This window comes from Ambystoma mexicanum, chromosome 1q (genome assembly GCF_040938575.1).
Source record: "Ambystoma mexicanum isolate Mex_15411 chromosome 1q, UKY_AmexF1_1, whole genome shotgun sequence".
Classification (NCBI taxonomy): domain Eukaryota; kingdom Metazoa; phylum Chordata; class Amphibia; order Caudata; family Ambystomatidae; genus Ambystoma; species Ambystoma mexicanum.
Genome location: NC_090922.1, coordinates 138524260 through 138538958, shown reverse-complemented (window position 1 = coordinate 138538958; position 14699 = coordinate 138524260). Strand labels below are relative to the sequence as shown.

General features: G+C 46.9%; 1 protein-coding gene across 2 annotated transcripts in view; it reads right to left on the bottom strand.

The window, feature by feature from the left end:
• Positions 1–14699, bottom strand: part of ATP2C2 (ATPase secretory pathway Ca2+ transporting 2) — a 565565-nt gene that overhangs the window by 270144 nt on the left and 280722 nt on the right. For both annotated transcript variants that reach the window (XM_069636233.1, XM_069636231.1), the window contains exons 5-7: positions 6657–6692; positions 4643–4704; positions 3403–3511 (exon numbers count right to left, since the gene is read on the bottom strand). In XM_069636233.1, coding sequence (XP_069492334.1) covers positions 3403–3511; positions 4643–4704; positions 6657–6692 — 207 coding nt within the window. The remainder of the gene's footprint in view (positions 1–3402; positions 3512–4642; positions 4705–6656; positions 6693–14699) is intronic.

Here is a 14699-nt window from a genome sequence, read left to right as displayed (position 1 = left end):
GCAGACGCCTCCTTTTCGGTACACGTTCAAGGTCACGGCCACCAAAGAGTCGCCACACATTTCCTGCGACAGCAACAATTGGTAAACAATGAAAGCGGCCTGCACCGGTGCGCCAGCATCTCTTGCCCACGTGCGGCCCGCAGAGCTCACCTTGCAGCCAGTAGCTTCCTCCTCAGGGCACTGCCGCGGGAACGGGCCTGTCCTACTCTCCCGCCACTTCATTCCGCCTCGGGCACCGACCTCGGAAATGGCTCTCATTGAAATGCTTGCCAAACTAACGTCGCGTTTTTAGCCCTGCAATCAAATGTTAGACTACAGTCTACTGTAAACCCAAAACTGCCGCGACAATTTATCCCCCGAAAGCCCACAGCGCTTTGAGGCAATACGAATGCAGACGAGGGCATGCTCTCAAGTATTTTGAGTTTATAAAAATAAAAAATAAAAATATATTCACATTACAAAAAGAAAAGATCTACATTTAAATGGGCAAGCTAAACTATCAGCCTACCCTGGTGGCCTTTAATGCACGGATCGTTTGATCCATATTTTTGAACAAGTGTGTAATACTTTTCCATCATTCAAGTACAGCAACAACAGATATATTAGGAGCCTCCGAATCAAACTGAGGTTGGGAAATCAAGGACTCGGGTGCCTCAGAAACAAAATTAAAATGTACTGAATAGATGGAAAATAACCTGGCAGTGAGGGGCTAGGTGTAAGGCTTGGACCACAGATAAACATGGAGTAGGACAACTAATGTGATGTAGCCGGGGCGTGGCAGTGGTGCGTGGTAGTAGGTGCAGCAATGGGAGGTAGGAAAGATTTAGAAGGAGGCGTTAAGTTGAGTGGGAGGATGGGCGCTCTTTTGAGTTGAAGAAGGCGGAGCTTAAGTGCTGATTTGAATGATGGAACACTGGCGTTTTAGAGAATGGCATTTGTGGGTAGGTCAAGTAAGGGGGGCATGCAGGAGAAGAAAGAAGCCAGAGGATGAACAGTGTGGGCATGGGATAGACGGATTGATGAGGGCGCCAGAGCGTAGTGTTTGAGGAGGAGATTTTCGGGATATAGCGCATGTAATGTAAAGTGTCATTCCTTTAAAGCACAGACTATGTCCCAATGGCATCTAGGTGCTGAGAAAGGGACAGCCCCGGTGAGATACAACATCATACAAGGAAAAGTTATAAAAAGATGAGTTTTCAGTGCTTGCCGAAACTGAAGGTAGTCTCTGATCTCGCGTAGAGACCGGGAGCGCATTCCACAGGGTAGGGTCGAGGACCGAAAAGCAGCGGCACCCTCTCCGAGCTACAGAATGCTAAGAAGGGCAGCAAAAAGCCATGGATAGATCTGAGGAGTAGAAGTTTGTAGAAAGGCTTGTTATGCATTGATAGCCAGCCGGCGTGGAGGTCTTGTGGAAAGGAGGAGTGGGGTTGACTATAGAGGGTTTGTGTGGCAAAATGAAGGCTTTAAAGTGACCAAAGGAATAGGCAACTATGCATAGGCGGAGACTTGAGCAGTAATTAAGTCTAATCAGCAACAGCATGTACACATGAGTTTTGGAAGAGTGAAAGGTGGGTTTTTTGGGTGTTGAGGGCAGATCCGGCAGCAGTGTCTGTTGTTGTGATGAAGTACTGGAGCTTAACATTGCTGTCTGAGAGGATGCCAAGGTTGCGAGTGGGAGAGGGTGAGAGGAGGAAATTAAGTAGAGGAAGGGATCAGTCCACATCAGCATAAGGCAGCAAGGCACCGTGCTGTGCCGAACAGCAAAGAGGCGGGTGGAGATCCTCAGAGGAGGCATCAGTAAAGAAGGGGATGCACATTTGGGTATCATCCACAAAGCGGTGGCAGGAGAACCCGAAAAATGAGAACATTTGGCAAGAGGTGAGGTGTAGAGTGTGAAAAGCAGAAGGTCTAGAAGCAAGCATTGAGAACACCTACTGGGCGAGGAATGGGATCAGTGGTGTCCATGCTCCGGGAAATGGAGAACGCATGGTCAGAGAAAGAAGTCAATCCAGGTGAGATTAGAGCCCTGCATTATAACACTTGAATGTTTACAGGAGCGAATGGTGGTCAACTGTCTGAATGACGGCAGATCGGTCCACAAGGAGAGCTTGAGCAGTGAGCAGCGGAAGGAAAACAGCCACATGAGTCAAGACTCGAAGGAAAGGCAACTGTGGAATCTGGATTAAAGAGGGTTACAAAGATCATAACTTTTAAGGTAATTATTGATCCTGTAAAGACTACACCCTCCAGAATTTTGATGCAGTGGGGTAGATTAGAAAGAGGTTGGTATTTGGCAGGAGGTTTGCGTACACAGAGGGTGAAGAGGCTTGAGAAATAGAAGCAGATTTTTGGTGCCAGCTCATATGGTTTGTAAGACAAAAGTGTGAACTGGAGCTCATGAGGGATTGACAATCCTGAGAATGGGAGCCAGTTCAGATGGTGGGGGAATATAGCAAATGCATTAGGGGCAATAGGGATTGTGAGGGAGGCGATCAAACACAAGTAGTGAGGGAGACGGAGGGAGTATAAGGTGCCCCATATTTTAGAGGGTTTAAAGAGAGAGAGAGCAATGCCATTATCTGAGAAGGTAGAGAATATTGTTTGACTGTTGGTGGTCAACATGGCCTGTAGGGTGATCGAGAGTTTGCGAAGATCAAAGAGGAGGCAGGAAACGAGGTACATGAAGTAATTGGACCTAGGATTCTCTAAAACAGAGGTGACCACAGACAGGGCCATTTGCATGATGTAAGGAGTTGATTTCGATAGAGTTTGAGTTGACAGATCCCAGGAGTCATTCAAGGTTGGGGGGTGAGGAGTGGAGGGTGGATATCGTTTTGCACACCCAGTTCTCCGTGAGATTCCGAGGGCCTGCTCTCCCAGCAGAATGGCAGAAAGACAATGGTCCTGGGAAGTGGAGGGAGGGTGAGGAGAGGACATACGGGAGAGGTTGGCAAATGCCTACCCTGATATGTTGCGTTCTCTGGATGGGGATGGCCTGTGGTACGTGGGGGGGATGGATGACTGGGGGTATGATGTGGAAGAGGCGGCTCCAACAAAATTGTATCTTGAAAGAAAAGCCGTGGGAAGAGAGAGAAGCATTGGGCAGGTGTCCGTGTAGCAAACTTGGCTGCAAGTCATACAAAATAAGATAATACCATTACATTTTCATAATTTTGGCCCACATTCCTAGTGTTGTTTCTACATTCATGAAAACAAGGTATGTGCATCTGTTTCCCACCATTTGGGTGACATGCATACATAGACTTACCTTGAAGCTCGCTCTATGGGATCACATGATGGCTAGCAAATTCTGTTTTGGGCAGAGCTGCCGTGCCGTTCTAAGGCAAAAAGGGGCTCTAGAAAGAGTAAGATTAACAAAACAGACCTGCGTTGTGTACGTACCTCGGTCAGCCGTATGTCGGCGGGGATTCGGTCTCCAACGGTTAGACACACAATGTCCCCCGGGACCAGCTCTCGCGCTAGAAGATGCTGCAACTTCCCGTCTCTCATACTAGAATTTGAGGGAAATAAGATTCAGCAGTTACAAGAAAGAACTTGAAAAGAGTAAGGAGCAATATGGCACTAGGACATACGCGAGGATAGCTCAGGGGCAACGTGCTCGCCTTGGAAGCAAGACGACACAGAGCACCACAGGTTCGATCCCCGGTTCCGTGCTTAGAAACTTCTGGGTATTAAGCACGGGCAAGAGAGAGGTGAACGTCAGCGAAGGGAGGATGTCAAAGCAAGAGGTTGAGCAAGGAATGAGAAACAGGCAGGAGGAAGAAATCTGAGAAAGCATGCAGGAGATTATAGAAAGGAGGATGAGAAGCAGGGGCAAAAGAGGAATGAGCCCGTTCAAGGAGAGACGAGAGAGCAAAAGACCGAAAGAGGGAGATAGTGCAAGACAATACAGTCTACCGAAGAGAGGGAAAAGGAGACCGTGCATGAAGACAGACCACGAGCTAATGCAGACCGGGAACTCGGGAGATTTGCCACCGGGGTGGACCTCTGAAAGGCCGGGCAGTGGCAGACATATGCCCGACTCTCCAGCCCCACCCTCCTTTCTGTATAGACCGTCCGACTCTCAACCAGATGCATAAACACGCGCTGCTAAAGCCAATAGGCCTGGGCGTGTACAAATATTGGAGAACATGTTTTTGGTCCCGTTTGGATGAGGGTAGGCTTTGCACAAAAAAAGTGTACCCTCTACATTAAAAAAGCCAGACCTAAGGGCTTTGCCTATGCTTGTTTCTTCAATAACGAAGGGGGGCCAGAAAGGAGCGTTACATTTTTTTTTGTTTTTAAAGAACGTTAGTCTTCAGGATTGCAGGCACCTACTCTCTTCGGCAGGACCCTAGGTATCATTTTAAAAGGGTTAATACGCATATTTAAGGAATCACCGGACACACACAAACAGCATTGTTTTCCTAGTTATGTAGGACCGAGGTAAACGCCTCAGTCCATGCTCTCTACTGGCCTAACATTGCCACCGATTTAGAGCCCCCCTAAACAAACTGTGGGAGGTACAGGGAACCGTACCCTAAAAGATCTTGCAAGAAGGACATTCAAGAAAGAAGCTCAGGAACACCATCTAGATCACCATTTCTAAACATTACAAGTCAGCTTTTGTGATCCAACTTACCAGTTGCATTCTGGAGGAACAAGTTTGTTTAGCTCCTCCAAAGATTTTTCGGATCGGTATTCCTTAAAGGGAAGAAAGAGGAAACATCTTTCACATCTATGCAAATGTTAATTGTCTGAAGTTGAAACGTTTCCTTACAAGTATTTGAGATTACATTCAAATCTTACGAAGGAATACAAATGTCACCCATGTGCGACAGTTCTAAAATACACAGGACAATTACCGCTGTTCACACTGGATGTTTGTTCTGACGCCACACCATGGTTAAAAAATAATTGATATACTAGGCACGTGCAATAAAGTATTATAGGGAAATAGTGATGTCTCGATCCACTTGCGCAGGTCTCCATGGAGCTGGCGCCCCTCTTTCCTCAGAGATTTTGATGAAAGGCGATGCGTGGGTGCACAAAGGTGCCGTCAGCGTGCTGCGAGTAGGGTGGCTAGCACATTCCCGCTTCTTCTAGAAGACTGAAGAGCAGAGGTGTTGCTAGGTCTGGAAACGATCTGGGCTACACTAATGTCGGGGTTGTCAGGACTCGGGGCTAATTAGTCTTTTGGCTGAAGCTCTTGAGCTTCTATCCGGGGCTACAACCAAAAGACCCAGGGCTATAGCCCCCTCAGCCACCCCCTAGCAACGCCTCTGCTGAAGAGACTGGCACCCACTCACCATTTTCCCTTAAAATCCGAGGAAAAGTAGGGACCACTATACAGAGGATTGTTGAGCTCTTAATTTGTATACGAGTGGCCACACTCAGCCAGCACTCCACAAAACCACAACGTGGCACCACCCCTTCACCCCAGCCCCCCACACTAATGAGCAATTCGGAGGGAAGGGGGGGATCTAAGAACAGAAACCAACAAAATCATTTGGAGCGAACAGGAAGTGATTAAATGACCCAAAGGAAAGGACTGTGAACATTGTGGAAAAAGTCTGAAGATACATGTAACACATAGGATTATGAAAGGGTGGGGCGGTCCTGTATTATGAAGAATAAAATACCCCAACTATACCTGAGAAGCACACTGCCACCTTGGAGTTGAAATACCTTATAACAGTAGAAGGGTGCATACGTTCAGATTACGAATACGCAACTGGTTGATTATTATATATTTCCCCAAGATAACACTGGGGTTCCTCCACTTGTGGGGTATGCTTTTATCACATAAAAGAGGTGGATACATTGTTGGGCTTATCCACCCCTTTTTTGTGATAATGCATACATTCAGAAACACCTTGGAAATGTGCAATATCCCTTCGAGAGGCAATTATGGGCCACTCATCCCATATGTAATTAAGCAATAGGCCCAGAGCAGCGGGGCCATTACCACTTCAGGTAATGGCCCAGGCCCATAGTCACAGGCCCGATCGAAGGGGCGGAAACACTTACCTCAATCCCTGGCGGTGGATAATGGCAGCCGTGTGGTGGCTCAGAGCGGGGATTACTCCATGCCAAGCCTCCGCATTGGCTGAGTGACTGCCCCCCCCACCACCTGCAGGGAAGAAACATTGTGGGGAGAGGGAGTCCCGGTCAGGTAACGCCCCGGCGAGGGCCAATGAGCTTCCTTGTAACAAGCTCATTGTCCCTCGCCGGGTACTAGTCAAGCATAAAGTACAATGCGTGTAATCCCACTCTACTTGGGTGTTTTAGGTCTTCTTGCATGGATGTCAAATGAGATTAAAGTGCTCCCACACCGACACCAGTCCTCCACGCTACATGCATTGAGAGGATATGATCCACCTGGACTGCACTGCTCTACAGTAAACAGATAAGGTTCTGAGACTACCTTAATGCCGGATACCCCAATTCACAGCGGGTAATCACAATTCCCTGGCTGGGGAAATGGGGGACATTATAAATGTAGCATACTAGGACAATGTGAAGACCTCCACTATAATTAACTAGCTCAGGAACTTGCTGTGTTGGGCTTTAATGCCATAAAAAACGATTTGTAATAGAAATAAAAACGTATACATTATCTTGCTAGACAGTAAAATAAGCCATGAAACACATACCTGAATGAAAGCCACTGTAACCACAATCAGAATGGCCTGGGGAGAAAAAAAAATACAGGCGTGTTTATGAAATGGAATTTGAGTATTATGCAGGCAGACAACCCTATATGAAATGAGGAAACAAAATACAAAGCGTTTGATTTAGCTAAAGGAGAACATGCAGCCATTTTGGAGAAAAGCCAGGGGAGTTGCTAGGTCTGGAAAAGACCAGGGGCTACGCTGATGTCGGAACTGTTGGGACTGGGGGCTAGCTAGTCTTTTGACTGTAGCTCCTGAGATTCTATCCAGGGCAACAACCAAAATATCAGGGGCTATAGCCCCCTTATCCCCCCCCTAGCAACGCCCCTACAGTGCACCATCTCAAACTAGACGAGAACCCCGTCTTTCAAATGGAAACGTGCATTTTGAAAAGCATCTATTCATTAGGCCATGCTAGCAAGAGAACTTCACAATTTCAGAACTGCCTTTAATGTGAATTCTTTTTCGTACAGATTGGACGATGCAGCAAAGCCCACTAAGTCCCTCGCAGAAGAATTTAATTAGCACAAACTGCGCCCCCATCACTGCGACCTCTGAAAATGTCGACTTTATTTTTTATTTCCACCAATATATGTGTGGGTGGGAAAATGGTATATACTGCAAGTAGGGGAGGTTGCAGGGGGTCTCCCCCGCATATATACATGTGGTGTAAAGGGGATTGAAATAAAAAGTCATCAATTTTGGGGTCGCAGCGACGGGGGTCTCAGTAATCATAGATCCTAAACAACCATATCCTTTTGTTGGGATCTTGGCAAAGATGTGCAGAAACCAGCCATGTAGAAGCAAACCTCAATGTCTTTGACGTACTAGAGGTTGCAAACTCTTGGGGTGGTTGATTGTTGGAGCTTCGTTATTTTGCAGAAAAATAATAAAAAATAAAAAAAGAAGGACAATCAAAATAAGGGGGGGGGGAGAAAAAAGGTTGGTGTACATGGCCCTCACCTGTGATTTCAGGGTGCATCTTAGAGACACTGCACAATCCCAGAAACGGGGCACCATAGGTGAGAAATACGGCACATACTTGGTCAATGGCCTACAAAGTGGGCCAACATGCACTGTCCCAGAGTAATCGGTCTTCCGTCTCCAGCCAGAGAAGCTCAAAGCCTGACCTCTGCCAACGATCTGACCGATGGTCTCTGCCCCGCTTGAGGTGGGTGGCACATGCGCTCATGGTCATTAGTATCCCTCATTCCCCAAAACAACAATTTTCAATTGGGCACGTGATCTAGACGGAACAGGGGCTACCCCTCGATGCACCTTGTGGCTGCATGGGCATAGCAAAACAAGGCCAGCACTTAGGAGGGGAGGCAGGGCAGACAAAATACAGGCTCTCACTTTAACACCCTAGTGGATGTAAGTAAACATCAACTCTCTACACACCTAGAAGGTAGATACACTTGACGAAAATCCAAGATTTGTATTGGTTGCCCAACAGCAGGGTTAGGTTCACCCACTGATAAATGGTTGTTTATCTTCACCGTGGCTCTAGACAGATAGGGGTTGTGCTCAATAGTCTTTTGGAGGAACTGTTCAGCAAATCTGACCCCTTGTGTTCGGGAAGATTCTTGGTCTTCAACGGAAAACTACTGTAGGTGGGAGAGTGTTACTCACCAGAGCCATGAGATGGGTCTTGTCAGTGGAAGTCAGAGTTTGGAGAGGTGTAGTCCCCAGCATGCTGAGGGTCCATCCAAGTAAGAGCCGCTGCAGGCGGATCTTCCTGTGGAAGGATAGGCAGGGCGGCACTGAAGGTGGAGTTCTCAGGCTAGGTTATGGAGCAGTACATTCCAGTGGCGAGGCATCTCAAGTGGAAAAAGGATGCATGAGGGTACCTGCCACACACTCGCATAGGAAGCGAATTCTCACAGTGTTGGCAGCTTAGACAATTATCATTCTTGCTTCATTTGGGCATAGGCTTAAGTAGTCGCAGGTCTCAGAATCCGCCATCTATTGGGCATCACAGTTCCACCACCCTCACGCACAGTGATTCACCAAGCATGCTGCCGTTAAGGGCAGAAGGCTCCGGGTTTTTGACAAGACTGGGCCTGACAAGTAAAAGGAGGCAAAAAACTTGGCTAGGTTTCGTTTTTGTAGTAGGAAGGCAGGCCAGGCTTCCGCAGTCACTGGGGCCATGGCCATCAGGAAGGATCTTGGAAGGTTGTAGGTTCCAGTAGCACTTCCTCATGTTCGGTAATTTCACTTGGAGCAAACATCCATGGAGTAGGGCATATAGATGTATTAGCGCTAGCCTGAGTGGACGCTGAACAGATAGACATCCAACCGGACGTGGTACTAGTACGACACTGAATCTATCTTAGCTCTGGAAGTGCACACAGAGCTTCCACAGGAAATATCCGGACTTAGTATAGCATTTCTACATGTAGGGTACCATGCAGCAAGCAACGGTACCTTGGAAAGACCAAACTCTAGGAGAAGAACGACCATGGCTACCTAATGGTTAAAGATTGAAAGGCATGAGTGACATCAATATAGAACGCAAGATCTCTCGACTTCTGGTTTATGAAATGTTTCGCTGGTGTCATAGGAGGAAAAAAAAGAACACAATGTCCTGATACAAAGGTCAGGATCTTAGACAGAAAGGACGGAAGGCTGGCTCTTAAGAACACCCAATAAGGCTCACGAGAAGTTTATTACCATTCTATGCCTAGGACAAAGCAAAGCCTCGGCAAACTCTAAAAAGTGATCCAAGGGATCCCGAATAGGTTTGAGGGTTCCTGGCAGTTTTTCTTCCAGCCCAAACATGCCTGAGTTTCCTTCCATAGCTGTAAACCCTCAGGGAAATTCAGGAGAAGCTCGGACTGATTTGTGGGGAAAAAAGCATACACAAAATAACTTTAGTGTTGAGGAAGGGAAGAAATGTTAGGAAAGAGAAAGGTCAGGTGCAAGGCGGAACTGGGCTATAAAGTTGTCTTGGGCACCAATGAAAAAGTGTCCCACAGTTGCAAATGGCTATTCGTTCCTTTGGTGACACTGTTTGAATACTACCCAAGGGGGACTTTTTTGATTATGTGTGATGCAAATAGTGCATTTTAAAGAATATTTCTTCAGCAACACTGGTCAAAACTACTAGCTGCAGAGTGAATTAACTCAAACTGGCCCAAATTGTCCAAAATATGGCTAATTTTGACCCAAAAAACAGCCCATACCAGCATTTTGTGTTTTTGGTTCAGCCATGGGCCTAAGGCCCTATAGGCCAGTCCGAGCCTGGTCAGGTGAGGCTTGCTGGTGGGGAGTGGGGGGGGGGGAGGGTTATCAAGAGGAAATGGAGTCCCGTGCATCTGTCAATGTTATCCAAGTAGCCAGCACACTGAACTGCAGGTATAGACCTCAGTAGACCAGTACACCTACTGCAGAGATCTGTCTGTAACCTGCAGGTGCCAAGTTTGTATCTTGGTAAGAACAACCCAGTCTTTCGATGTTCTGAGGTTGTTCATATTAACAAAATTAAAGTGGGGAGTTATTAGATTGCATGCCAGACTAGCAGAGTCCATCACACGTCGGGTTTGATTTTCATCATGTATAGGCCAACACATGCTTTTGAGGTTTTGAATATTACAATACATGGAATTCATAACAGACACGGACCCCTGAAAGGCCTGTAGGTCTGGGGAAGAGTCAGTCATGCATTAGGGGTGCATGAGGTTTCATCTTGCTGAGTTTGCTTCCATAAGGACTACTGAGGTTATTTATTTAATAGGGAGAGTCCATGTCTCGAGATCAATGACCTCAAGAAAGCCAGTAGGGCTAAAGGCAGTGTCAGTCCCATGCCAAGCACTCATTATGTAGACCCCGACGTTCCTTAAGGAACGACCATTTAAGCCAGGTAGGATTGCAACGTTATGAGCAATGTACCTGGGAAAAACACATAACATATTTAAAGTTTGAACTGTGCAGAGCGCCCCATACATGTTTCCAACACCAATAAATGCACGGCGGCGAGCCAGTGGAAAATGTGTGCTGCAGCGCAACCCCCCTCGTGAATAAGGGAACTGCACATTCCTCAAACCAATACAAAGTAAACATTGCATCCCTTGCACATTTATGTTTGCATTAGAGTATGTGAATTCATCACCAAGTTTGTGTAATAAAGATTGCAATTTTTTATCAGCTGCAAACAAAGAGCAAATGTTGGTTTCTAAATTAAAGAAACGGCCAGCCAGGTGCATGGCATCAGGAAATTGGACACTTTGCATTCACAAACGCTTCTGAACTTCTGCCCCATTACAGTAACTTAATGTTTTGTTTGCTTTGAACATGTGCTGGCAGGAGAAGGCCGGACCTCTTCAACCCAATGCTTATGAAAGCAACATTGCACTATCATGAATGATCATGAGGCTAAGCGTAATCCATCACCCTAAACCCAACCTGAAAACGGAGGCATACTGAAGCCGTCCTCAAGCTCGAGAAGGAAATGCATAAAGAAACAGCCCTCCCAGTCCACAAAAAGGTGTCCATGATGCGGCGGGGTGTTCCCTGCACATTAAAGGAAGCAAACAGAATGCACCCGAATTTCTGTCTAAAGGTAAACACGCCAATGACTATGAAGCCTCCTGCTCTCCAAGAGCTTCCATTCATGAGGCATACAGGTAAGCCTGCTGAGGCAGTATTTGGATTTGAGGCAGGTTCCACCACAGGAACCCTGAAAACATACAATGATGCAGCGCTTGGCTATAGATTTCCACGTCAGGAAGTACTTGTTTCGTCAATATGTGAACCGCTGCCTGCTGACATGCTCCTAACTCAGTTTGTTGACTAGCCTTGATGAAGGGAAGACTCTGGATAGAAACCAGAGAGGACCTGAAAATGTTGACAGACCGTTCCAGATTGGATAAGTCCCACATGACCAGATAAAGTAAGCTGGATACTCTTTATAGATGTGGGCATCTCGCCGTCACTCTTCCCAACTGGGGAGATGTGGACTACCTTTTGCCTGAAGTTGGCTTCTACCGAGACCAAACCCAGGATGTTGTCAAGCAGGAGGGAGCGCTGCCGCATACCTGATCTCAAGGGCCAATGAATGGAATCTGCCACGATATTCCTTAGTACCGGTACCGTAGAGAGCTAGTGTAGAAGTGCCACCCTGTAACCGCCTACCTGGACATAAACCCAGATGGCAGGGGACAGGACATTTCTTGCACTACAGAATGGATTCACCAATATTTACGTGGTGCAAAAACATTGGAATGCACTGAAACAGGCAATCCAGATGGTAACCACAAGTAATTGGCCAATACACTTTAGAGGTAAGCAAGGAGGTGGGGGCTTAAGGCAAGAAGAGGAAGGGAGGCGGCCAGCAGGCAAGGAAGAACAGACAAGTCAAAAGGCAAGAACTAGAAGCAGGTAATAAAGACCCAGAAAGGGTGCATGGAGGAAAGAGGCAGAAAAACAGGAGCAGGACAACAAGGCTGTTGAGACACTCTGGGCTGCGTTTCTCTTCCTTTTTATGTGCCCGTGAAAACGAGGTGCTGATGGTTGCTTAGCAACTCTGTGCAGAACCTATGCATGCGTGTGCCTGACTAGTCTGTAACGTGATGTCCAGGCGGCATGGCCGCCACTTGCATCCTTTCGATCCTAAAAAAGAGGTGCCAAAAAGAAATGGGAGGAGGCCGTTGCAACGTGACCGGGAGGCCATCCGTGGCAACCCCGGTGAGCAGCCGGATGCCGGGATAACCGGCAGTGCAGGCGACAGCAGGGATACAGTCGCCTGGCTCTTGGGCCTCGTCCGAGGACCAGAGAGTTACATGGTGAAGTAACACTCTGCCCCCTCTCTGGGGGACACAGCTTCCATGGAAAGCAGCGATAGAAACAATGGATTAGCCGTGATGCAAAAACCTGAGATGCAGGCTCACAGGTGCGATCACAAGGCACAGAACCTTTACAGTGGATTAAATATTGAAGATGACTCCAAACAAGTCTAGCATCACGTTCAGCTTCCACCCCATTCAGGTTAACCATCAATCATAATGGGATCCAGGCAAAGACAGGGACGACATGATGAATACGGCAGATGAGGCTTGAACAAGGAGACATGGAATACCAGATTAATATGCCATGATGAAGGGAGGAGAAGGCGAAAAGCCACAGATGACAATCTTTCCACGATTTTGAATGGACCCAGAAAATGAGGAGCAAATCTGCGATGACAGTTGCAAAAGGGCAAATCCTGCGTGCTGAGCCACACCCGGTCCGCAACATGGTCTGAAGCTTCAGGAGTTCTCTTCAGATTGGCCTGGGATTCTTAATTGGTTTTGGTTCTTGCCAAGATGGATTTGAGGGATGTTTAGTTATCACAGATATCCTTAATGTGGTCATTCACTGTAGGCATGGTGGTTGTGACAATCCAAGGCATACGTGGGGCAAGTGGACCCATAAGCGAACACTCATGCTCTCATACAAGGCCACCAGATTTCATGAGAAATTAAGTCCAACATAGCGGTTTGACCGCAATGACCAGCTGTCATGGAATCATGAAAACCATATAGGACCATGTCATGTAGTGCCATGGTAGGGAGGTACAGTCTACCCACCCAGATAGAGACCCAGATGCTCCTGGCTACTATAATATGCAGACTTCCGTAAAATAAGGCTTGGGCTTTCTTTACAGAATTCAGAAAGGACTGAACTGCCATCATGAAGTGTTAAGTGGGCAACAATGGCATGGGATCCCTAAATTCCGAGATGCAAGGACTTTGATTCTGTGTTAGGGCATCAACATTGGTATTCTGTGTTTCTGGTATATGCGTGATCATAAAGTCAAACTGTGAAAAGAACAGGGCACATTGTGCTCGACTGTTAGTACATATCAGAGTTCAAAGGTATTGTCGGTATCTGTGATTGGTGCACCCTTTAACGGGGAACCGTCCTTCGAGTAGGTGATGTCTCCATTCCGAAGAACTTTCTTTTATGGTGAGTAATTCCTATGTGGCGACATATTTCGTTAGATCAGTCTGCCGCTTTCGACCTCGTCAATCACACTATCTTGGCAGAACGCTTGAAGGAAGTGGCCAACTTTTCATCAGCAGCAGCACTATGGATGCCATCCTTCCTCTCAAATAGAGTAAGTAGGGTTAGTGTCGATGATGCTATGGCACTGCCTATTTCTGTGCAGTTTGGAGTGCCACAGGGCGCTTGCACGTCACAGTGTATTTATAACATCTTCATGGCCCCCTTCTTTGCCTATTTGGAACAGGAAGGGGTCCTATTCTCTAATTACGCGGATGATACTCAATGGGTCATTCCGCTCACAGGGTCTCATCTCCAAGATGAAATTGAACTCAATAGAATATTTTCTATTATTGAACTTTGGATGATGCAGAATAACTTGGCGCTTAACTGAGGAAAAACTGAACTTATAATTGTGGGATCTTTAGGGACACTTGCCAACCTGGACCCAGTTTACAAGCCTTTCCAGCTAGGGGATGTGGATATCTCTCCACTTCCCAAGGTCAAAATTCTGGGAGTTATTCTTGACCAGTTGTTGAACATGAAATCTTATGTGGGAAGTACGGTTTCAATAGCAATTATATTAAACTATTAGCCCATCTCAGACCATACATCTCCCAAGGCAATGCAGACGCCATTGCATGGGCAATAATAGGGGCCAAAATTGCCTACTGTTGTAGTCTCCTGGCAGGAGTCAGCAAAGGTACCATCAATAGACTCCAAGTGGTCCAAAATGGCACAGTTAGAGTCGTCACCAGTCTGGCCTCAAGCGCCCATGTAACAGAGGCTAGACGCTCACTCCACTTGCTTCCTGTGGAAGCGCAGATTGGCTTCAGGCTATTAGTCATTACATTCAAGTGTCTAGTGGGTACTATGCCGTCCTATCTCCAGGACCATATTGGGGACAAACCTAACTACAGAAATCTGAGGTCCAGCAACCAAAACTACCTCTTTTTACCAAAATGTAAAACCAAGAAGGGAGGAGCAGTCTTCTGTGCTGCTTCTGTATTATGGAACTCTCTACCCTCTTCATTAAGAGGTTAT